This window comes from Mobula hypostoma, chromosome 9 (assembly GCF_963921235.1).
Source record: "Mobula hypostoma chromosome 9, sMobHyp1.1, whole genome shotgun sequence".
Lineage (NCBI taxonomy): Eukaryota > Metazoa > Chordata > Chondrichthyes > Myliobatiformes > Myliobatidae > Mobula > Mobula hypostoma.
In genome coordinates this window covers 114,022,703-114,047,742 of record NC_086105.1, presented here as the reverse complement: position 1 = coordinate 114,047,742, position 25,040 = coordinate 114,022,703, and the positions used below count along the sequence as shown (strand labels likewise).

At 39.4% G+C, this 25,040-nt stretch overlaps 1 protein-coding gene across 2 annotated transcripts in view; it reads left to right on the top strand.

The window, feature by feature from the left end:
• Positions 1-3,132: 3,132 nt before the first annotated feature.
• The window catches only part of foxk1 (forkhead box K1), a 139,198-nt gene continuing 117,290 nt past the window's right edge, over positions 3,133-25,040 (top strand). Inside the window, exon 1 of one of the 2 annotated variants that reach the window (XM_063058953.1) lies at positions 3,133-3,686. In XM_063058953.1, coding sequence (XP_062915023.1) covers positions 3,271-3,686 — 416 coding nt within the window. In that variant the 5' untranslated portion in view covers positions 3,133-3,270. Of the gene's footprint in view, positions 3,687-3,780; positions 3,964-25,040 lie in introns of those variants that run through there. The other variant, XM_063058955.1, reaches the window with a different exon arrangement.

Sequence of the window (25,040 nt, the reverse complement as noted above, 5' to 3'; positions counted from 1 at the left end):
GTCACAGCCTATCCAGTCTCTCATCATAATTAAAGCTCTCTTGTCTGGGCAACTTCCTTGTTAATATTTTCTGCACAATCCCTAGCTTACTCACATTTTTCCTATCATATAGTGATCACAACTACATGTGTGGTGTCGCCAATGTCCTATGCAGCTGTTACATCACACCCCAACTCTTGTAATCAGTTCCCCATCTGATGAAGGCAAGCTTCTTCACCTTGTTGACCATTTTCAGTGAGCTATGTACTTTACTCCTAGGTCTCCTGTTCCACCACACACCTCAGGGCCCTGTCATTTACTCTGGAAATCTCATTCTAATTTAACTTCCCAAAATGCATCACTTTGCATTTGTCTTAAGTTAAATTCCATCTGTCATTCCTTTGTCTATTTTCCCATTTGATCTAGATCTTGTAACCTTTGACCACTTTCTTCACTGTCTACCACATCACCAATTTTGGTATCATCCACAATCTTACACTTCATGCCAGCTACATTCTCAGCCAAATTAATAATATATAGTATGACAGCAATATTGATTGATCAGTAGCTAGCTGAAACTCATCACAACCATTTCTCTGCCCAGCCCTACCCAATCCCCTATTTTAAAGATCAGCCCAATCACCTTTTCAACTGATCCTGGTCTCATCTTCTTTCTATCCAGTGCTCACAAAAGTCCTCTCTCTGATATTAGTCTGCCCTGCCCATTTAAGCTAATAGCATTCCCTCTCAGGAAAACAGATGGATCTTGAGCATGTAACCTTGATTTTGAGGGTGAGATGCAATATCCATCTGCCTCCCGGATGAACATAAAGTTTCCATATTTCCTATTCAAGAAAAAGCAGTGAGCTCAGCTGGTGATCAGATTGACATTTATTCATAACTGACACCTGGAAGCACATTCATGGACACCGACATGTTTGCTAATGACGAGGAGGTGTAATGAAGTGTATAATGTACATCTTATAGAAAACTGAGTTAGTTTACTCAGAAAATAGAACATTGTAAAGAGCAAAAGCAACATTTGGGGGTTATCTATCACATTGTTAATTTGTAATATGCATATTTCCTGTTCTGCTTCCTACATTAAAATAGTGACTACTTTTCAAAAGTACTTTATTAAAGTGGTTTGACATACTGCAGGTGCCATACAACCAACATCAATGTAACTGTTTTCTTAACTGTTCTATTAGCAATTATCTAAATTAATGGCCTCTGGTTGATGATCACTATAAGTAACATAAAACATGAGCAGATACTGTCGGTTAATTGACTCATTTAATGTATTCCAAATTTCAATAAAACCATGACTGCTTTCATCTTTCCACTCTTGGCAAATTGCATTTCTTGATTGCCTTGGTATCTTGAAATATATTGACCTTTGGCTTGTAAATATTCAACTACCGAGCATCTAACAGCCTCAGGAATAAAGAATTACAAAATTCTACACTCCTCTGAATGAAAACATTTCTTTTCATTTCAATCCTAAGAGACCAATTCAATGTCCAGAGGCAATCATGCTCATTACTGTCCAGCGCTCAAAGTAGGCATCTTCTCCTGTCAGAACCTTTAAAAATATATGTTTAAATGAGGCAATTCTTTTATCTTGAATGCTAGAGAATTCATTATACATTTATAATCTCTTCACAATGGACAATCCTCTCCATCCCTGGAATCATTCTTGTGATTTCTTGTTGCACTACTTCCAAAGCATGGATCTATTCTTACGCAGGAAAATGTCAGTGTATAATGGTCTGATTTCTCAGGTGGGCGTTAACAACCCAATGGAATCATTTCAAAGAAGCAATTCCTGATGCTGCGTCCATTGTCTATCCCTAGTTCTACATTATATATAAAAAAACAATTGTGTATTCATTTGTCACATTGCTGTTTCTGAGAACTCACTGTGCAGAAACTACTTGCTGAGTTTCCTACGCTGCATCAGGATGAAATTTTTAAAAAAGTACTTAAAAGTACTCTACTACTTTTACTTTAAGACCTTTTAAATCGACTTCTTTTGATCATCGCCTCTAAATACCTCCCTACAAAAACAGATTTTTTAAAAGGTGCTCAGCTGTTTAGCAACATCTTTGTACTTTAACCTGAAACTTTAACTTAGTTTTTCTTCTCACAGATGTGCTCAACTTGTTGATTGTTTCCACCATTTTCTGATCTTGTTTCAGATTTCTGGCCTTGGCAGCTTTTTAATTTTTATTTTTTGATATATCTTTATGTAGCTCAAAATTGTTCTTTTATATAATTCTGCATCATTGGATCATTGCTTCATTAAAAATGCTAAATAAATAGACGTTTTAAGCCGCAGTGCGGAAACGAGCAAAATTCAGGGTTGAGTTTCCAGTGCTGTTCTTGGAGTGTTGCACTGTTACCCTTGGACAAGATAAAAACATAGAAAATCTACGGCACATTACAAGCCCTTCGGCCCACAATGTTGTGCTGACCACATAACCTACTCTCGAAGCTGCCTATATTTCTCTAACACATAGCCCTCTATTTTTCTAAGTTCCATGTACCATGATGTTAAATAAAATTCAATAAATAAGCCGCTGGAGGAATGTAGAGGGTCGAGCAGCATTTATGGTGGGTGGGCAGGGAGGGAGGAGTTGTTTGTTTCTTCAGATTCCAGCAGATACAATCTCTTGGGTCTCCATGTCAAACAGAGATCCCATTTGTTTGCTCAGGTGAGCAACTGAGGCCCTGTGGCACTACTTATGTTAGAAACATGAGATTATTCCTGGTGCTATGAACATTACTAAAAAGCAAAATGTCAGATCATGTTCACATTGCCTTTGTGAGGTTTGCAAACAGATTACTCCATTTCCTGTCTCATAACACACTTAAAAAGTATTCAGAACTAAAGAGATTCTACAGATTCTGTAATAACACATACAAAATGCTGGAGGTACTCAGGCAGGTCAGACTTTCCATACATGCTGCCTGACCTGCTGTGTTTCTCCAGCATTTTGTATCTGTTACTCAAATAAAAATTATTTTATCATCTTTACAAAGCTTTGGAACATCTGTGCTTTGTTGCACAGTTGTTCGGGTTTCTGTTTCTTGCATTGGAAGGGACTCCAGTCCGTGTTTTCTCTCTGGCCCGCCCTCCTCCTCCCGGCGTGTTATGACTCCTCTCTAACAGGAGACACACGGCGCTCCCCAAGCCGCCGATCCGAGGCTGTGCCCGGTCGCCTTCATTCACAGGCCCCCTCGGACCGAACCCGGCGCCTGCGGCTATCCTTCACCCCACCCTGCGACATGCAGGCAGTCTTGTTGCCCTCTGACAGCGAAGGCGACGACACCGGCGCCCGAGCGCTGCTGGCTCTCAAATCGGCTCCTTGCAGCCCGAGCCGGCTAGGCGGTCAACTCAAGGCCGGCGTCGTGTGCTGGGAACTGGGCCTTGACCCGCAGGCCCCGCCCGACACCGCTATCGCCAAACTCGAGGGCCGTGATTTCGAGTATCTGATGCGGCAGCAGTCAGTGACCATCGGCCGCAATTCCAGCCAGGGTCCCGTGGACGTGAATATGGGCCACTCAAGCTTTATCTCCCGCCGCCACCTGCAGATCACCTTCCAGGAGCCGCACTTTTATCTGAAGTGTCTCGGCAAGAACGGTGTCTTCGTGGACGGTGCATTCCAGAGGAGAGGGGCACCGCCGTTATTGCTGCCCCGACAGTGAGTACCGCCTGCGGGGGGAGGGGGGAGGTGGGGAGAGCCAAAAAGAAACGGACGGCAACTTCTTTTGTTTTTTTTTAAAAAACGAGGCCTGCGCCGGGCTGGGAGTTAAAGTCAACCCCGAGCCTCTTCACTGCGTCAGCCCACTCCTCAACAACTCGAGGCCGGAGACTTCCACCTGGCGTCTAGGCCATAACCACCTAATGTAAACATAGCAAATAGACAGCGTGTCAGAGGGCTAGGCTATTCAAGCTTAGCAAAAAGAGCGACGAAGCAGGTAGGTCCTTGATAGTGAAGAAGAAGCCATAGATCTATAAAACGGAGTGGATTGATTTTAGATATTTCTGTTATGTTTGTAACCATATAATTTTAACAATTCACTGAGTAGATGATGTCTAAAACATTGTCAGGACGTTGTTTCAATGGAGCCATGAAATTCAATATCTCTTAAAGGTCTTGCTTTATACATTAATGAGAAACTGTTTTCCAGTGAACTAAGAACTGGATTTAATTTATTAGGAACATACTGTGGCTTGTAAATATTATTTAAATGAGCGTGTTCTTGTGAACATTTTTCTGTGTGAGTTTGGGGACCAGGAGAAATGGAATTTAAAAAAGGTTTAAATTTTAAAAAGCTGTCTGATACCCTCTCCTGCAATTCATTGGGATTTTGAATTACAAAAACGTCTTTCTCCGCCTTGGGACATGCCAAAGAGGTTCAAAATCAATTACTTCTCATTTACATTCACTGTTATATCACAGATTTGCAGAAACCAAGTGTTTACAGCTAGCATAACCATAAATAACCAGATACTGTTTCTTGGCACCTTGTTGGTGGTAAATATTGGCCTAATTAAATTATTCTTCAAACTCATTTCACATCTGAAATAGAAAGACACAATGCGAAAGACTTCATCTCTGAAGATACCATGCTCCCACATCATGTGCTCTGGACTGGCAGTTTAGATAATTTGTTCAGGTACTTGGAATGGACTTTGAATCACAATGTTTTGACTAAATGGCAGCACAAGCTAATAGTAGAGCATAGGAGACTGTCTGCAATGTTGAGTAATAAGCGAGGAAATAACATTGTAGAAATACACTGTTCTTAGAACACAGATCCATTTAGTTGCATATTGTTTAGAAATTATGGTAATACATTTTACATTTTATTTGCAAACTGTAATCGAAAGTCTTTTTCCTTTAGTATCAAAAGGAAATGTAGTTCTAATGGCGTTCTGTAGCAGCATCCATTTTAATTTTCCAACTAATTTGAAGATGAAAGTACAAATTCCTTTTAATTAGTTTTAATTTGCAGCATGCCAATTGTGTTTTTGTTAAATGTACCACATCAGTAACTTAATGCATCATTTTTAAAATAATTGCACCCTTGGGTCTTCAGAGCAGATTTTTTAGGTTGCATTGGGCAACTTCTTAACAGGATAGTTGCACCACTTAGAAAATGATTTTTCATAAAGGGTTATACCATTTTCATTAAGTTTTTAAACTTGATTTTTTGTCACCTTCACCTTGATACATGAATGGTTCTATTTCTAGAGAAATTAAGTTTCTGGAAGCATTTCTAACATTTCTCAGAATTTAATTGAGGGGCTTTCCTTTACTAGTTTTGTGACTTCTGTTCATAGCGAATAAAGCATCTTAATTCGTAAACAATTCTTTCTTGTCACATATCTGGGTTTACTGGTGATTTTTGAATTTGGAGATAATAAAAGTTTCCCGCCAGTGGTGCTGCAGGCTGTGTATTTTTTTTTGCAAACAGGGCTCCCATCTGGGTTGTATTATTTTCATCTCCCATTTTATTGACTTTTGAGTTCTCTTATCTGTAAGCATGGGCAAGTGTCTTCTCTTGGAAAGTTTCCACTGTCATTCTCAGTTGATTTTTGGGTTGCTTGATAAAATATTCTGATTGAGATCCTTTGTAGTAATTTCTTATTTCCAGGGCCTTCCTCTCTTAATTTCTAACAGCAAAGCAAGTGAACTCAGGAACCCTAGAATAGAAATTGAGCATGCATGCCACATTGTCATAGTGCCAAAGGTTAACATTTCACTGTTAGCTGTCAAAGTTTGCTAGTCTCCTCCCCCCCCCCACCTTTTCCAAATGAGCTACTTTATCATTATGATTTGTATTTGTGCATTTTGTTGGGGTTTGCAAGCTGCCATCCTTCTCTCAATTCATACATTTCAAACTGAAGCAGTTCAAGAATTTGCTTAGCATCTAAATTATGCATAGGCAGGGCATGCTGAACATGCCAATGCCCACATCCTGATTTTTTAGTGTTCAATTGATTTTTTTAAAATAGACCATCAAGCTGTGTAGCATGCCCTTCAGTCCCCAATGTTGTGCCAAACTAATCAAATGCCCACTAATCTAATCCCTTCTGCCTATACGGTGTCCATATTTTTCTATTTCTTGCACATTCATGTGCCAACCTAAGAACATTTTGAAGGCTACTATTGTATTTGCCTCCACCACCCCAGGCAGCAAATTCCAGGCACCTGCCACTATAAAAAAAATGGTCGAATGCAATTCGGTGCTGGAGCAATACAGCCCGGAAACAGGCCCTTCAGCCCAACTGGTCCGTGCTGAACACAGCATCTTCTCAACTAGTCCCAGTTGCTCATGTTTGGTTCATAATCCTCGAAGCCCTTCCACTCCATGCACCTATTCAATTGCCTCTTAAATGTTGCAATTGTACCAGCTTCAATTGTTTCCTCTGGCAGTTCATTTCAGGCATTGACCCTCTGTGTAAAGTTACCACCTGGGTCTCTCTAAGTCTCTCCCTGTTATATTGTATGTATCCTCTAGTTTTGGGTTCCACAACCCTAGGAAAAAGATATTGACTGTCTGTCTTATCCATACCTTCATGATTTTATAATCTTGAGGTTATCTCTCATTCTGCTATACTCTGAGGAATAAAGATCTAGTATGGCCAACCTCTTCATTCTCAAATCTCTTTTTGATAGCCAGCATGCCAAACACCCTCAGCGCCCTGTCTACTTTTGTGGCTTTTGCCAGAGAACTGTGCACTTGTAGTCTTTGGTCCTCCTGTTCCACAACATTTGTCATTGCCCTGCTATTCACTGTACAAGTCCTACCCTGGTGCCGAAAACAAATGCATTACCTTACACTTAAATTGAAATCCATTTCCATTTCCTTGTCCCATCTCCCCAACTGATTGAGATTTCTTTGTAAGCTGTTTCACTATGAACAAGACCATCTAATTTAGTGTCATCAGCAAACTTCCTAATCATGTCATGTACAGTCATATCCAAGTCTGGACTGTACATAAATAATGACTAACAGAGGTCCCAGCAATGACCCTTGGGGCACCTTAACTAGTCACAGGCCTCCTGTGAGAGAATTGGCCTTCAAAAGTCGCCCTCCACTTCCTATCATAGTCAATTCTGTATCCACTTTGCTAGCTCTCCCTGAATCCCATGCAACTTAATCTTCTACATCAGCCTGGTATGAAGGACCTCGTCAATGGCCTTAAAGTCCATATAAGCAACATCCACTACTTTATATTCATCTATCCCTTTAGTTACCCCTTCAAAAACTCAGCCTTGTTAGACATGACCTTCCACACACAAGACCTGGTTGGGCCCTGATTATCCAAGTGATGGTAAATCTTGCATCAGGATTCTCTCCAGTAACTTTCGTACAATTGAAGTTGGGCAACTGGTCTGTAGCTTCCTGGCCTGTCCTTGCCATCCTCCAGTTTTCTGGAGCTTCACCAATGGATAATAAAGCATTTATCTCTACAAGAGCCTCTCAAATTTTTTCCCTCACCTCTTGCAAGGTCTAGAGGTCAAGCCTTGGTGATTTGTCCATCTTAATACTCTTCAAGGCCACAGATGCCTCCTTGCTCATAAAATACACATGTTCCAAGACCTATTACTCTTATTTCTCTGGCATCAGTGATATTTTTCTTGATAAATGCCAAGGAGTAATGGACATTAAAAATGTTAGCCATCTCATGTGCCTCTACACAGAGGCAACCCTTTTGGTGTTTAAGATGAACAAGTCTCTCCCTAATCACCCTTTCACTGTTAATACAACTGAAGAACCTCGTGAGGATTATCTTTAACCCTGTCTGTCAAATTCATCTCATACACTGCTTTTGTCCTCTCATTTCCCTCTTAATCTTTGTTGTCTTCAAGAGATAGTCTTCATTTGTACCCAGATGCCTAAAGGTATTGTATGCTTCCCTTTCCTGACCAGTGCCTTTATCTCTCATCAGCCAGGGTTTACTGAACTCGATATGTCTACCCTTCACCCTAACAGGAACATGCTTCTCCTGGATTCTTGATATGACCCTTTGAAAAGCCTCCCACTTTCCAGCAATTCCTTTGACTTTAAATAGCTGCCCGTTCAGCCCTGTCTAGATCTGCCTCGTACCTTAAAAGCTTCAGCTCAGGACTTTAACTTGTAGACCTGTTCTATTTTTTTCCATAGCTACTTTATAAAAAAACCAATGGAATTGTTGTTACTGGACCCAAAGTGCTCCCCAACTGCCAACTCAGTTACTTGGCCCACCGTGTTCTCCAAGAGGAAGTCCAGTACTGCTCCTTTCTGAGTAGATTTCTCTATATTGAATGTGAGGAAACTGTTGAACGCACAGCACAAACTCTGCCCCATCCAGGCCTTCTATACTCTAGTTGCTCCAGTTTTTTTAAATTTCAAAATATACTTTATTCAAAAATAAATATATACAATAAACCATTCAATAACTTTCCATCCTTTACATATTTCCCTTATAGTCTGTACATATCCATACTTATGGCCACCCATGTAGCACTCCAGTTGTTCACCTTACCACATCATTGTTAAGGGGTATACTCCCTGCCACCTGACCCCTCCCACTCCTGCCAGTTAAGAAACCTATACCGTGGTCCTTCCCCACTGAGCCCTTGCGGTGGTTGCACCAAGTTTCAGTGCGTCCCTCAGCACGTACTCCTGCAGCCGAGAATGTGCCAGTCGGCAGCATTCTCCCACAGACATCTCCATGTGCTGGTAGATCATCAAGTTTCGGGCCGACCAAAGAGCGTCTTTCACCAAGTTGATGATCTGCCAGCAGCACCGGATGTTGGTCTCCGTGTGCATCCCCGGGAACAGCCCGTAGATCAGAGAGTCCTCTGTTACGCAGCTGCTGGGGATGAAGCATGATACTAGCCCGTCTACCCTCCTCCACACCCTCTCCAGTTAATACTGGAAAATTTGAGATCTCCCATTAGCATTACCCTACTGTTCTCACAACGTGCAATCTCTCAACACATTTGCTTAAGTGCCTATTGGCTATAGGGAAGTGGGACAGGTTGTCATAGCCCTACCAAGGTAACCATTCCCTGTCTTCTTCCTAAGTTCTACCCAAATGGCCTCATGATCCCTCAATAATATCCCTCTTCTTTCCCTCCCAACCTCCCAAGCACTGCTTTTAGGTCCTCGTTGTTAAAATGGCAGCACTCCTTCCACTCATACCTGTTCCTGTTGTGCATAAAGCATCAGTATCCCAGCACATTGAGCTATCAGTCCCGTCCTCCGTCCTCCTCTTAGCCACGACATCCCAATCCCTGAAGATAATTAATTCCCTCAATCCCCCCACTCTACCTGTTATATATGTGCATTGAAATAGATGCAATTTAAAGGGGTGGTTCTATTTGCCCTTTTATTATAAATCAGAATCAGGTTTAATATCACTGGCATATTTTGTGCAATTTGTTGTGGCAGCAGTGCTTTGCAATGTTGGTTGTCCATCGTATCCAACAATGACGGGGACCTGTGAGGTAGAGTTTATAAAGTGGAAAAGTTATTGGAATGGGGCAGTTCCACTCTCTCAATCTGAATTCTGGGTCCAATGGTGCAAATAGTCATCATAAACTGGGGTCTTTCTTGGTTGCAGTAGATGACCTTGACTACTTCTGTACCTTGTCATGCCCTTTAGTGAGGTTCATTGTCCATTCAGAAATCTGATGGCAGAGGGGAAGCAGCTGTTCCAGAAACATTGAGTATGTTTCTTCAGACTCCTGTATAATCTCCTTGATGGTAGCAATGAGAAGGAGGCACATCCTTAATGACGGGTGCCACCTTTTGAGGTAACCCCCTTTGAAGGTGTCCTCTGTGCTGGGGAGGCTAATGCCTATGATGGAACTGGCTGAGTTTACAACTTTTTGCAGCTTTTTCAGATCCTGTGGAGTGCCCCTCCATACCAGACAGTGATGCAACCAGTTAGAATATCCTCCACAGTAGTCTCCTCAAGCTAATGAAATATAGTAAACATGGCTACCCTGATTGCCAGGCTTAAATGCTTTGGTTGTTTCAATGTTGAGTGCCAATTTAATTAAAATCCTCCCTGGTGGCAAAAGCAAATTTCCCTGCTAGGGATATTGGTCACCCTCTGGTTCAAGTGCAACTCATCCCTTTTGCACAGGTCACCTCTACCCCTGAAATGATCTTAATGATCCAAGAACCTGAATCCCCTTCTTCCCCCCTCCCCCCACACCAGCTCTTAGGCCACACATTTATCTTGTAGATGTGGTAATTTAGTGGGAAGATGTGGTAAATTGTACAGCACAAACAAAAAGTAGGACAGAAAAAAATAAAATTGTATTAAAAAAAGTCTAGAGATAAAAGATTTAACTCTAGAAGTTATTAATGATGCTTCACAAGGAGGGGTAAGTTACACAGTGGATTCCAGTTAATTTGGGCACGTCAGGACCAGTACATTTTGGCCTATTAGCTAAAGTTTCATGGAAATAGTTAAAAAGGTATTAAATAAAATTACCATTTACGAGCAACAAATTATGTATTTCAATGAAATACAGAACAAATAGAACACCACCAATTCTACCATAGTACTTTAAAACTAAATTTGTTCCTAGTAGTTATTGAAGGAATTCATCCAGTGTACACTGCTATTTCCTTTTCATTGACTGTAAATGAACAAAATCAGCCTGGACTTCTAGTGCAGGTAATGGACTGCTTTCATAGCTTTCCTGTGTAGTCACTAGCTCAAGTTCAGATGTGTCGTCGTCATTTTCATCATCTTCATGTTTCCTGCCTCGTGGTTTTGATACAATGATTACATCCTCCAAATCTTCATTTTCATAGTAACATTCAAGATGATTGTCAATACCTTTCATTTTCACTCCAACAAAATCTCACACTTTTTTTTCAAATCCTTTGTTAATCTAATCAGATATCAGAAACAGGTCTACATTCAAAACTCAGCAATACCTTTAACGCTTCCTTCCTTAATCTATTTAAATCCAGTCTACTGCCTTCATTACTTGACGGTAAATCACCGCAATCCTCAATTCGCCTCTTATTTTTCTAGCTCTCAGAAACCTGCTATTCGCCTTCCTCCAATAAAATTCCTATCATTCAATACTATCTCCCGTTCACTACCTCCATCTTCTTCGTCACTTCCTGCCCCAACTCTGGATTGTTACAGCAACTGAAAGCCAAAAACCCCAGGAAGACATAAGGAATTAACCATCCTATTATGATTATGGCTCCTCCATTTGATATTTGCTTCTTTTTATTGGCTACTGCCAATTAACCATCAATTATTCAATAACAATTTGCAACTAAGCCTCTTTTAGGGTCCTTATCAGTGAAACTCACCAGCAGGACCTGAAAACTGCCTCTTTTCAGGCAGGGGGAGAAGATGGCGGCGCGACGGCAGCGTGCGCGGCCACTTCAGTGATGAATATCTGTCAAGTAGGGGACCGTGCACAATTCTGATTTGATGGAGACAGACGTGAGAACACAGCGGAATATCTGGAAAACTTCTGAAATGCCGGCTTCGCTGCCACTGCTACTGTGTGGTAACCGGAATCTCCGGAGCTCAAGGCCCCAAAATCCTCGGCTTTGTGTGTTTCAGCGGCCGGGGAGAGGTCGAAGGTGCTTGGCAGAGGATGGCGCTCGTGAGGTTGTATCGGGAGAGGCTGGTCGGAAGCTCGAAGTTTTCAGACAGATGGACTCAGTGTCGGCTGGGGTCGGCTGCTTCCAAGGTATCGGCAAGTTGACGGTACCTGGAGGTTTATGGCAGGGAGGTTCTCCCTTTTGCCGCCTGCTATCGGGGACTCAGGAGTCGATCGACTCAGGACTTTGAGACTTTTTTTTTACTGTACCCATGGTCTGTACTTTATCAAATTATGGTATTGCTTTGCACTGCTGTAACTATGTTATAAATTATGTGGTTCTGACAGTGTTAGTCTTTGGTCTGCCCTGTTTTCTGTGATACCACTCCGGAGAAACATTGTATCATTTCTTAATGCATGTATGCATTTCTAAATGACAATAAAAGAGGACTGAGTGTTCTCATAATCTAATCTAAATCTAAACACTTGCACCTCTCACCTTTGAATTTGAGTCCTGTCTCCTTTGAATTTGCTCCTCTCACTGTAAATGGATGCCTTCTGGTACTAGATAGTTCAACAGTACTCTATGACCTCTCATAATCTTGTGAACTTCTATCCGATCTTCCCTCAGCCTCAGCCAGTCCAGACTACTCAAATTTGTCCAATTTCTCCTTATTGCACGTGTGCTCTAATCCAGGCAACATCTTGCTAATCCTCTTCTACATCTTCAATACTTCCACATCCTTCCTATAATAGGGCAACCAGAATTGAATGCATTACTCCTGCTGCAGCATTACTGGAGTTTTTAATGTTGCAGAATAACTTAGCAACTCCTGAACTCAGTTTCTCAACTAATAAAGGTTGATGTGCCTTCTTCACCACCCTATTGATCTGTGTAGCCATTTTCAGGGAACCATGGACTTGGACCTCAAGATCCCTCTTAAGGTTCTTTCCATTAACGGTGTACTGCCTCTCTACATTTGATCTCCCAAAGTGCAACATTTCACATTTAGCCAGGTGAAACTTCATCTGTTGTTTCTCCTCCCATATCTGCAACTGATCTATATCTCACTATATTCTTGGCAGTCTTCTATGCTAACCACAATACCACCAATCTTTACCACCAGTTTTCGAGCATTAGTTCTGTTGAGTCGAGAAAACACATTATAAAATTACTAAACCAAAATAGAAATGTTAATTCTTGGAAATTATTGTTAATTGTAAATGTCATGGGCTTAATTCAAAATTCAGATATAGAGAGGCAATCATGGAGACATTGGCATGGTCGTGTTATTGTGAGTGTATAAGCAGCATAAAATCCAAAGATGAAATAAAGCGGTTTCCATTTTGGGGATGAAGATCCATACTGCAGCAGCACAACATGCCAAATAACACAAAGGCAAAGTGATGTGGGCATTCTCCTCTTGGTGCAAAGCATAATGTTATGCATTACTCCACATATACAATGAACTCTGGGCATCTGCCTGTGCTCCTCTTAAATGTAAGATCATAATCAGTTGATGTCTGACAGCTGAGGATTCTCCCAAATCAGTGCTGGTTATATTACCTGGCCATAGGCATCAGAATATGTGGCTGTTAAACTTAGGGGTTGGTGGAGGGAGGAAAGGGCAGCCTTAATTTCGGTGAAGTAGTTAGCAGCTGGAGAGAAGGGGTAAGGAGTTGTGTTAAGTGTAGGTTGGGTGGTGAGTAGGTAAATTGAGAGGGTCAGTAAGTGATGAGGGAGAATTTAGAATAAGTACAGGGTATTGAGGAAAGGTGGGAAGAGGATATTAGAAGGAAATGGACTGAGGAAAAAAATATGTGAAGGAAAACCATAGATCTGTGCTCTTCTGCTAACTCTGTACAACGAGGCCTATTGTCTTGGAATCATCCTTGCCATTGAGCCAAAGGGCAGTTCCTGTGCTCGACTGTTTTATGTTCTACTTAAATTAGCATCATGATCGGCACAGACATCATGGGCCAAGGTCCTGTTCCTGTGCTCTGTGGTGCTATGCCCTATTGTTAGGTTATTTATGGGAAAACTTGTGGGCCAAAGGAACTCCTGCCTCCTGGAGTATACTGTAATAAATTAGGGTAGGGATGGGTGTTCTCACAGAGCTGTTTACTGTGGTGGTTATGGGCCATATGTTGTGCATCATTAGATTAGACTAAAACCTAGAGTGCTACATTTTGGATCCCTCTCATTTCTAGCATCAAGTACCACTTATGAATTCATCTGATTTTATAGGTACTACAGGTCTGCAATCCCTTATCCGAAATCCTTGGGGCCAGTTGCATTTCGGAATTCAGAATTTTTCGGATTTCAGACCCCCCCCCCACCCCCAAACCAAAAAAACACGTATGCTCAAGTCCCTTGTTTAACCTGTCTCAGTGTGGTGGACTTTAAGACCCAGCCGCGCATCAAACCTATGCACGTCCTCCGTATACTTTAAATCATCTCTAGATTACTTATAATACCTAATGCAATGTAAATGCTATGTAAATAATTGTTATACTGTATTGTTTAGGGAATAATGACAGGAAGAAATTTTATTTCCAACAAAAACATTCAATAAAACATAAAAAAAATACAGCTTCAAACAAGCCGAGTCAAACACATGGTAAATGACTTACTAGAATAAATGTAGAACGTCACTGTCACTATAAAACTTCAGTAACTTGTCTTTCTGTTTATTTAAATCATATACAGTGGTAGTTCCGACACTATTTTCTTCAGTAAGACGCCGCACAGACACACCACGATCAAGCTTCTGCAATAACTCCACTTTCTGCGTTATTGATAATGATAAATGCTTCCTTCTCTTTTTCTCATTGTTACCCATAGGAGTATCTGCAGCTCTTTTTGACATTTTCACAGTTAAATTAAACACAAAGTCAACAGTGAACACAAGATATCAGTGAACAGCAAATGCACATGTAACCAGTACGAGCGCTGAGCCACAACTGACGTCTGGTGGCCTCTGCTAGTGCTGCCACATCACACCTGAGTGACGTCAGCTGTTGGCGAAAAAACTTCGGTTTTCAGAGCTTTTCGGATTTCAGAATTTCTGTTAAAGGAATGTGCACCTCTACTTTGGCAAGGGAAATACAGAAAATGCTAGAAACACAATACATCAGGCAATATTTGTCAGGAGAGAAACAGTAGTTGTACTTCAGATCAGTGATTTTTTTTCCCCCTGGAATTGGAAATGTATTAGTTTGAGCTTATAATTTGTAACCATTTCCTTGGTAAGATCTTACAAAGTTAGATGATGGTTATGGGTCGATGGTGAATTGAGATTTAAGTTAACTTTGTTTGGTTCTTGAATATTGTTTCATTCCTTCGAATACAAGTATTACTTAATTTGAAGTGATATCTTTCAGAACACTTAGAAAAGTTGTCTTTTGGTAGATTAATACTCTTATTGGTATTAATTGAAAATGATGTGCTTTCTGTTAAGGAAAACAATCTCAACAAGGGTAAGATATAATCTTCATTCTTCTAATGTTGCACTTTTCATCATGATATATGAATAATGGTTTATATTAAATTATAGAAAACTAAATAGTCTTACAGAGTTTATGATAAACAGAGTGTTGAAAAACATTGAAATGCTAGAAATTGTTGTTTATTCCCAACTAACATATTTAAATCTTCATTTGTTACTTCTGGTAGTTTGTTCCTTTAGTGCCAGAGTTTTGTGATGAATTTAATTTGTCAAATTTTATTTCCATAATTAACAGTCCTGAGAATGTAGCAGGTGTTAAATTATGGAATATATTCATCATATGGCTGCATGGACATTCAGTGTTCTTAATGGGGACAAAACTTGGCAGAATACTATTGCATGTAGGTTATTTGATGTTTATGTTTAAAGTGAGTTACTCAGAAATATGGTAGTGCTATTTTATTTTATCCATTTGATTAAATAAGCAAGAAAGGAATTATCATATCAATAGAGGCATTCAATTAGTGTAAAACACCCAGGAATGTTCACAAAATCAGTCCACTCTGGGTGAAGCCAATTTTCTGTTGCATGGGGCTTTTCAAAATTCAAGATTGATTGTTGGTATTCTTCAGTATACAAATGTAAAGGAGAATGACACTTGAATCAGAGGTACATTAAAGAAAACACAATAAGTATAAAGAGCACAATGAACAAAAAAACACAATATAGATATACTAATATTCAAGCAATCCTATAAAGCACAATGTATAACTAACAGTTGTATACACTAATTGTACATAAAGTGACGCTAGTTGATGCGTATGTAGTGGTGGAGGTGGGGGGGGGGGGTAGAGGTGTTGATCAGCCTGACAGAGTTCAGTGCCCATATTTATAGACATCAAGCCACCATGTCCAGATCTGGATTTGAGGCTACATGTGGCATTGCTATAGTTTTGCAATCCTTAAAGGGGAGGTGTCAAAAGACTAGAATATGTCGTTCTATATTAATGAATTGCAAGTTATCACAATACTAGAAGTATGCATGCACTTAATGCCCACAGACAAAGGGCTGTGTTTGTGGAAGGAAATGTAGTTTTATAATTGAATATGGAGGTATGTAATCTCGCTAATGCAGCAGTGAGCAGCAACATGAGAAATGCAGCAGTCTGGAATAATTCTGAGAGTGACTCTGATCTTGTTCTTTACTGTATAGCATTACAAGCAAATGTAAGAAGTTGCATATCACTGTACACCTTTCTAAAGTATTACTGTTTTAATGAATAGGTAGGAACTTCATTTTGCAGCTCAGTTGTTGTTGAAAATTTAGCTGTCAAGGAATTTTATATTGTTGACATCTTTTGAGGGTATTTTATTCTAGAGTAAAGGTGCAAAGACAAAAATAATCCTGCCAAAAAAAAGAGGAACTTCCAGATGGATGCAAGGAGATCCGAAAATATGCTTGAATTGTTCCATTCTATTCCAAGCCTATTTTTCAACTTCACTGGACTGTCCTTTGGTGGTGTTGGGGTGGGGAGGAGAGTATGGCACAGACAGGATTGTGCAGTTGGAGGTTGTAAAAGTGCTTGCCATATGCTTGGTGCTAAATAGTAAATGCAATAACCTTCTTCAAAAAATGGTGTAAGGACATGCCTCAGTTGTGGGGAGGCTTTGAGGAAAAAAATAATTGAGGAAATCATCGATAGACCTTTGAAGATTGAGCTGATAAAGGAAAGACAGCCTCGATTTGTTAAAACAGAAATTATGTCAAGCTAGTAGATTGAGTTCTCTGAGGTAATAGGGAAGGTTGATGAAGAGAATGCAGGTGTCCGCATGGTTTTTCAGAAGTCTGTGGCTTATGGCACTGGTTAATAAATTGAGGCCAGTGGAAATCAAGAATTATTATTAGCAATAGGGATGGGAAATTGACTTGAGGGCAGAATGTCATGAATGTCATTCTCCACTCAGATTGACAGGGATGTTCAGAATAAAGTTTCTAAGTATGCAGCTGACACAAACTCGGAAGTGTGAGAATAGTAAACTACAAGAAGATCTGGGCTGGTTGAACATGCAGACAAATGCAGAACTTCTGTAGTTTCAAAGACTGTGCAGAAGTAGAAAGGTTGTTGGAGGTATCTCAGATGGTGGTGAGGAGGTCACAGGAGTGAGATAGATTGGCTGGTTGAGTGATATCACAACAACCTTGCACTCAGCAAGTCCAAGGAACGAATTATGGACTTCAGGAAGGGAAAATGGAGAGAACACATACCAGTCCTCATTGAGGGGTGAGCAGCTTAAAGTTCCTGAGTGTCAGCATCTCAGAGGATCTATCCTGGACCCAACACAATAATACAAGTATGATGAAAACACACCAACTGTATTATTAGGAAATTGAAGAGATTTGGTATGCTACCGAAGACTTAAAAGTTTTTATGGATGTACAGCAGACAACATTCTGCATTCTGACTGGTTGCATCCAGCCTGGTATGGAGCCTCCATACACAGGATTGTAAGAGGCTGCAGAGGACTATATAGGCTCAGCCAGCTCCGCCACAGCCACATCTACCCCCCTCCTCCCAATACACACACATCATTTTCATCGTCAAGAAGATGGGAGTGGTCAGTTAGGTACATGCAAAATCTTTTACTTTATGCTGTTCTGATTAGTTGATCCTGACAGAAACTGTACAAAGTGCATTATTAGTTTTGGATTAAGGGGTGGGGGGGGGGGGGAACTGGCTGAAGACGTTGTTCTTTAGGACTATCCAGCATTCTCTGCCACAAGTGTGGAAGAGTTGAGAGAATTAGGTCTGAGTTCAGTAGTTTTTCTGTTTGAAGGATTATTCACTGATTAGTTTCATCATTGAATAACCATGAGTTCAGTTAAGAAGAGAATGCCCCTGTAATTTAATATGCAGAATGCCTGAGCAGAGCTTGACACTCTGTTCTGGTCTCAAGGCTCTGTAATATGAATTGTTCAATTTTTTTACTGTGCTGAATCATTTTTCTTCGAAAGACTGGAGCTACTTGTATTAGAGCTACTTAGAGTCCAAACATGTTGAACTTTGTATAATAGTTGTCTGATCTAATTAATGCAAAGACTTGAGTTTTGAGATTGTGAATTCTATGTCCTGTTTGTAGAATGTGCTGAAATTGTGCCTTTGGTGCACAGTTATTGACATTAGCATTGCCCCGAAATGATTGGCAGGTCATTTCATTCTTTGTTAATTGCATTTATTTTTGTTCCTTCTACCTTTGTCCAACATTATAGTTGGTATACTCCTTCCTTCAGCACTTTTCTGTATGTTAGGTACAATAATTTTAAATTGAGCAATTCTGTGAATATCATGCTCGAGCAAGATGCTTAGTTGGAAGGTGTATGCCTCTCTACTAATACTTCCACTTTTCCTTTCTCCTAGCTATGATTATTCACTTTAACATCTATAGATAAGAGTTGGTAAAATTTAGGTCATATAGACTAGGATTTGAATTCTTTCAATAGTTGTGAACCTATTCCAAGAGAAACTATATTTCACCAGGCTAGTTTGTGGTACCCCATGTTTTGGTTTTAGTGATCGATGATTGCTTTGTAAGCACTTTAAGGACAGCAGTTAGTAGAAATATTGCAAATAATTTTGTACTGTTAACCACTTACGCTGGAAACAATGTGAGACTGTTCAGTTGTATACGATTCTTGCAGACAGCAGACATTGCATCACTGGTGGCTGAATTTAAATTCCATTGTGAAAATAAATTTTTGGATATTTATATTTAGAATGTTATTTCTTCAAAAATTTTAGGTTTGGGTATAATTTTATACTACATAAGGTACAAGTTCAAAGAACAGTGCTTGTATACTTTTAGTGAAAAGGAAGTTGTATAACTAAAGTAATCTTATATCAAATGGTATTTCAATTTGCTCATGCCCCTTTTTCCAAAGAAATGTAGCAACATTTTGTAATTGCTTAAACTTATAATTGTGATCAGGCCAGCCCATTGGCATTGTTAATAAAAACAAAATGCCACAGATGCAGAAATTAAACATGAAAAAACAAGTAAGAATGGTTTTATTTTGTTAGCCACTTAAATATAAACACATTATGTGGTTATTGGGATGTAGGTTCGTGCAGAAAAGTCTGCTCCCATTACCTCTATGAAACTTTCTGTATTTCAAAATAACTTATTGGTTTTAACTGACGTTTCCTTACACGTACCAATGTGTCTCTGAAAGTGTTGCCACTCTATAAGTGAGTTCTGTGTTCTTTCAACTTTGGAAATCATTTACAGTAATTTAGTTTTGGGGAAATTGAAGGCTTAATATATCCTGGCCCTGTGAACAGTGTCTAAATTCAGTGAACGAAATAAAAAGTGTGCTCTGATTTTAGTTTTTAAAAAAATTCTTTATCTGTACTCAATTGGAGGCCAATGAATAACCAGCAGTAGTCCAGTGCGACCGATGCTTGCATCACTGACATGTTAGTGCTTTTTCCACTTCAGAGTTAAAATATTTAAAGTATTATAGAAGTTAAGGTGTTCATCTTATTGCAAAATTTGTCACTTTTGCAGGTTTCCTCAGGCACAAACTTTGAAAAGAGTCCCATTCAGAGATTTTGCAGTTTTTGAAAATAAGTTTTTAAAGGCATTTCATCTTAATCTGTTAACAATAGTGATACATGTGCCAACTAGCATGATTCCTGTGCTCCCCACACACTTTAATATCCCATTCAGTTTCCCACAGTTTCCTCAGACGGCATGAAGCTGTTGAAGAGAGTCTTTCTGGGACAGATTTCCCACTACTGCCTCCAAATTGTAGCCATTCCAACTCTACTTGGTAGCCACTGCAAGGATTGCTCTTCAGAGCTTGGGAGATGAATTGACAACTTTCTTCTGCATTCCTTGCCCATCATCTCTCACCCTGCATTATAAAAAATAATACCTTGGGCTTCATGTTGGGTAGATAAGCCATTATCATCTTCTAAAGTGCTGGAGAAGGAAAAACACAACAAAAATGATGGTAGGGATGAACATTTATCAATCTCTACTGCTGCCAAAGAGAAGAAAACGTTATATTTTCATTAATTTTGCTACTTGTATTCATTTTCCAGCGCTCTGGCTATTTATTTAGAACAGGGGTCGGCAACCTTTTTGCCTCTGTGGGCTGGATCGCGTATTAATGAGCGGACGGTGGGCCAGATAAATTCCATAAAAAACTTGAAATATGGGAATTATCCATTTAAATACATCTAGTTATGTTTTGCCTCAAATTAATGAATAACACATGCTAGAACATCATTTGTGCTTAACCAAGGATGCCAATTAGTAATCGAAGAACTCAGTTTAGTTGCAATTTATTTCAATCAAGGCATCTTTTGAATCTATTAAAAGGACACAAGGAATCTTTAAACATAAAACATATGAACATGATGCATTGAATGGTGGTAAATTAAGTATAGTAAAAAAGAAAATTGTAATGCAAACAGTCGATAAATCAATGTGAAACTTGATGCTGTTTGTTGCTTGAAAGCTTCTCAATATTGGGTGCCCGACTTGTTGATGCCAAGAGCAAGACATTATCCAGATGGGCATCAGTCAATCTTGTTCTCAAATGGTTCTTGGTGTGCTTCATTTTTGAAAATAACTGCTCACATAGATAAATGCTGCCAAACAATGATGCCATCTTTTTTGCATGGTCCACTAAGTTAGGATACTTCCCATTTGGATGAATATATTTTCTGTAGAAGTCAAGCACTGACACATCTTCAGAATGAAATTTCGATCTCAATATGTCGTCACACTGCATCTCAATCAATTCCATTTGAAAAATTTCTGATGCAGTGTCCACTTCATTCACTTGTTTTCCGAAACTAGCTTTCATTCGCTCAACTTCATCTTTCCTTGCTTGCCCAGTAAACTTGTTAAAATTTCCACTATGGCGGGTTTCGTAATGTCGACTGATATTTGCCACCTTCTTCACAGCAACATTTTCTAGGCAAATGAGATAAACTGGTTTCCCAGCTTGCTCGATGAAGAAGTACTCTAGTGTCCAAATGTCTTGGAAATTTCGGTAGTCAGTGTCTACCTTCCTGCGTTTTGCATTCATTGCCATTGGAATTTTTTTTCTTTGATTTTTTTTCGGAATGCAAGTTATTCAACAAGTATCATAGCACATGTAAATATCTGGCTATTTAGCGTGGATTTCTTGTTAAAACACAGTGACGCTGTTTCTGTTTACAAATTTGAACGATCCCATCTGAAATCCTGTGCGTGCACGGAGAGTATCTAATACATATTAATAAGGTAGTCTGCCTTCCCGTTATTCGTATATACCAGTGTTTGGTTTGGAACAAAATGGAACCTGGGGCCAGTGTAACAAGACGCCATGCATGTCTGTCAGTGTGGTCGCATGAAACAGTCAGAATAAGGAAAAATCGCTCACGGGCCAGATAAGCATGGTATTCCAATATTTGCTCGTGGGCAAATACCTTCAAAATACCTTCTTGGGCCGGATCTGGCCCGCGGGTCGTGGGTTGCCTACCCCTGATTTAGAAGGTAGTGGATTCAGATGGTAGAGTTCCACAGCTAATATAGCCTGAAACACCAATATAGATGAGATAGATTTTTTTTTTGCATACTGTAGGATTTTATGTTTTAACTTCTGATTCTCTGAAACAGTAATTATTGCCAGCATCAGGCAGTGATATTGAGTTGACAAAATGTGGTCTATCACACAGCAAACAGTTTACTTAGTTTATTGCAGGAGCAAGGGAAACACTACAGCAACTCTCAGAATCTTTTGTCTCAATAGGATCACCTTTAAGTCCTCTAAATTCTAGAAAGTATAATCCAATCTACTTGATCTTTCCTCATAATATGGTTCCTTCCTTCAAAGAATCAATTTATTGATTTTCTTTGCACTTACTTCCTTTCATTAAATGCTAGGTAAAAGTATATTCCAGAATCCAAGGGCAAAAGTACGTCTGACTGATAAATCGTCTCAAAGTTCAAGGTAATACTAAGGGAATATCTCCTGGAAATGTATAAATTTTGTACACTGATTTGTCATCAGCTACATTTTACAGGAGTTTTAAGTGCAGAATTAATAATCTTTGTTTTGATGTTCTAACTTAACTGAGAATTCTTAATTTGCATGTTCTTAACAGTAAATAACTTTTCAAAATTTGAAGATTTGAAGACATTGATTTCATCACATTTGGCTGCTACGGTCTCCATTTATCATGCTGATATTCAGTACAGCATGGTACTCTTGGAATAAATTTGAAGAATTTGCTCAGACTAGGTGTCAGGAAAATGTGATAAACGCTTGTATTTTAGAGCTAACATGAAAGTCGTATTTTAAGATGCCTGGTACTTCATTATAAATATTTCATGATATTAAAAATAACTAGTATTTTATTTTGGTGATATTTTGGGTCAGAATAATGTATGTGATATGTTTTAAGTAATCATTGAAGTTTATGGCATTTTTCTCCCTTCAAGATAATCCGGTTGCAGATTTCTCTCTCTCCCCACATATTTCTTGACTGGAAACAGACAACTCACCTTGAGAACAGGGTCTGGTGCTGTTTGATAGCTAGATGTCCTGATTGGCTGTTTCAATTCTTTTGTTTATCCCAGTGTTGGTGCACTTTGACTTCCATGCTCCTATGCTGCCATAATGAAAATTTGGAACTGATTTTTCACAATGTCATTGGAATGGACCAAAGTGTATCTTTCTGCTGTGAAAATATACCCATTTGTGTCCTGATGTGTAAATGTTATTAAGAGCTTTAGAATTGTTGAAAGTTGACAAACATTTTCTTTTGAGTAGGCGCTCAATATATTGCATACTTCACTACAAGACACTAGTGGCGTAAAATGTGTTGGTATCATTTTTAATTGATTTTTAAAAATGTTTGCTTCACAATCAGATTATGATTTTCTAATGTAGTTATGGGGGAAAACAGCTGTTTGCATGTTTAGATATTTTTTTTGCCAAACTCCCATGAATTGCCTTCCTGGATTATTGAGGTAACTTTGCTACTTTGACCTTGTGTTTTAAAGCTTTGGAAGAATCTTTAGCAGTCAGCATTTTTAACCTTTAATTTTTCTCTAATATTGCATATGATATCTTTTTAAGATTGTATTTTTCCGTTCAAATTATTTACTAATGTGAGGTAGACTTGGCTGGCAAGGCCAACAATTATTCCCCAACCCATCGTGCCCCTGAGCTGAGTTGGTAATTCGGAGTCAACCTTTTGATGTCTGAAGTTAAACACAGCCCAAACTGGGTTTTCTTCCTATATAAAAATGTAATGAACTAGATGTTTTTTTTCCCAAGTAAGTATTCAGTAGTGTCATGGTGGTTTTACTAAGTATAGCTGCTTTTAAAAAATATTTCAGATGTATTTCATTACTTTAATATCTCAAGGTGCCTTTCAGGAAGGGATTTGAATTATGTCTCCGGATCAATGGTTAGAAACACTGGCTGCTAGCCCAGTAACTTGACCAATATGTTACCATCTACTAAGTTGTCAGTGTTTACTTAAATATGTTTCCTATTCAGAAATCAGGAATTAAAGATTTCAATTCTGCAGCATTAAGGTTTTTCTCTAATGCTGTTCATTTAATTTTTAGTTCAGTAAATATTTTATCAAAGTAGTGTTATCATTTCTAATTTAATTATCCATGAACAACTTTGCATCTTGCACTAAAACCTTTTAGTTAAGTTTCTTCCGTAGACCAGAAAAATTGGCTTGCTTGCATCTAATGTTGCTCTCACTTCGCTGATATCAGAGTAGTCCTAGGTGTAGCCCAATCAAATCAAAATGTAGCTGAAACTGAACTGAGCATTTGTTTTTGAAGGTATAGAAGGAAATGATAAACCCACATGAATGCAGGCTTTTGTGTGTCTTAAAGTTTATGTTTCAGTTTTTTTAACTGTCATTAATTGATGTCTGGTATAATAAGTTTAAGAACGTGCAATGGGGAAGCCATATCAAATCTCATTCACACATCATTTTTGTGCATGCTGACCTTTATGTAGTTATGCAAAGTTGCACAACCATTTTAAACATTCATGCTTGTGCTCATATCTGTCAAAATCCTCGCTCTTTTTAATTTCTTTATTATCTTTCTGGAATTGTGTGGCTGTAGTCTAGTTCATCTGAATTTCAATAATTTCAGTAGTTCCATTTAGTATCAGAGAATGTATACAATATGCAACCTGAAATTCTTGTTCCTCGCACACATCCGCAAAGATGGAAGAGTGCCCCAAAGAATGAGTGACAGTAAAAACGTTAGAACCCGCAAAGCACCCCTACTCCCCCCCCCACACACATGAGCAGCAGCAAAGCAACACCTTCCCCCTCCCCCACTTCAGGAAAAAAGGCATCTTCACCCTCTACCCATCAAGCATGCAACAGCAAAGCTCCCAAGAAAGACCATGATCTACAGTACAACAAAAACTAGTCATCCATCCAGCAACTTGACATACCACAGGCTCTCGCCCTCTCTCTCCCTATTAAAGGGACAGAGAGGTCACCCTTTCACAGCAAGAGGGACAACCAACAAAGACGAACAACTTGCTGATTATAGTGTTTAAGTCTGCCGCATTGCTTTATTTGCAAGTTCTCCGACTGGAGAATCAACCACAAACTCTTCCCCACCAACGGGAGAGAGAGCATGATCTGAGTATAGAGCTCCGGTAGCTCATCAGCTGTTCCCAATGTTTTCTTTTCTCCGGTGACACTTAAGTCGATGGCACCGACATAGAATTGGCTCATCCCCAGGGCTGCAAAACCTCGGAATTTACTCACTGGAATGTACGTAAACTTGCTTCTAGCTGCCAAGGCCTTGAGCTCCTCGTTAGGTCTCCTTAAAGCCTACAATTGATCACTTTTGGCCAGCTGCCCTAATTGCTTAATAGGTGCAGAAATTCTGTATTTTACATGATAATCTTATAAAACACATCGGGATGATTTCTGTAACAGGTAGTCCTTGTATTAAGGGAGTGGAGTGGAATTAC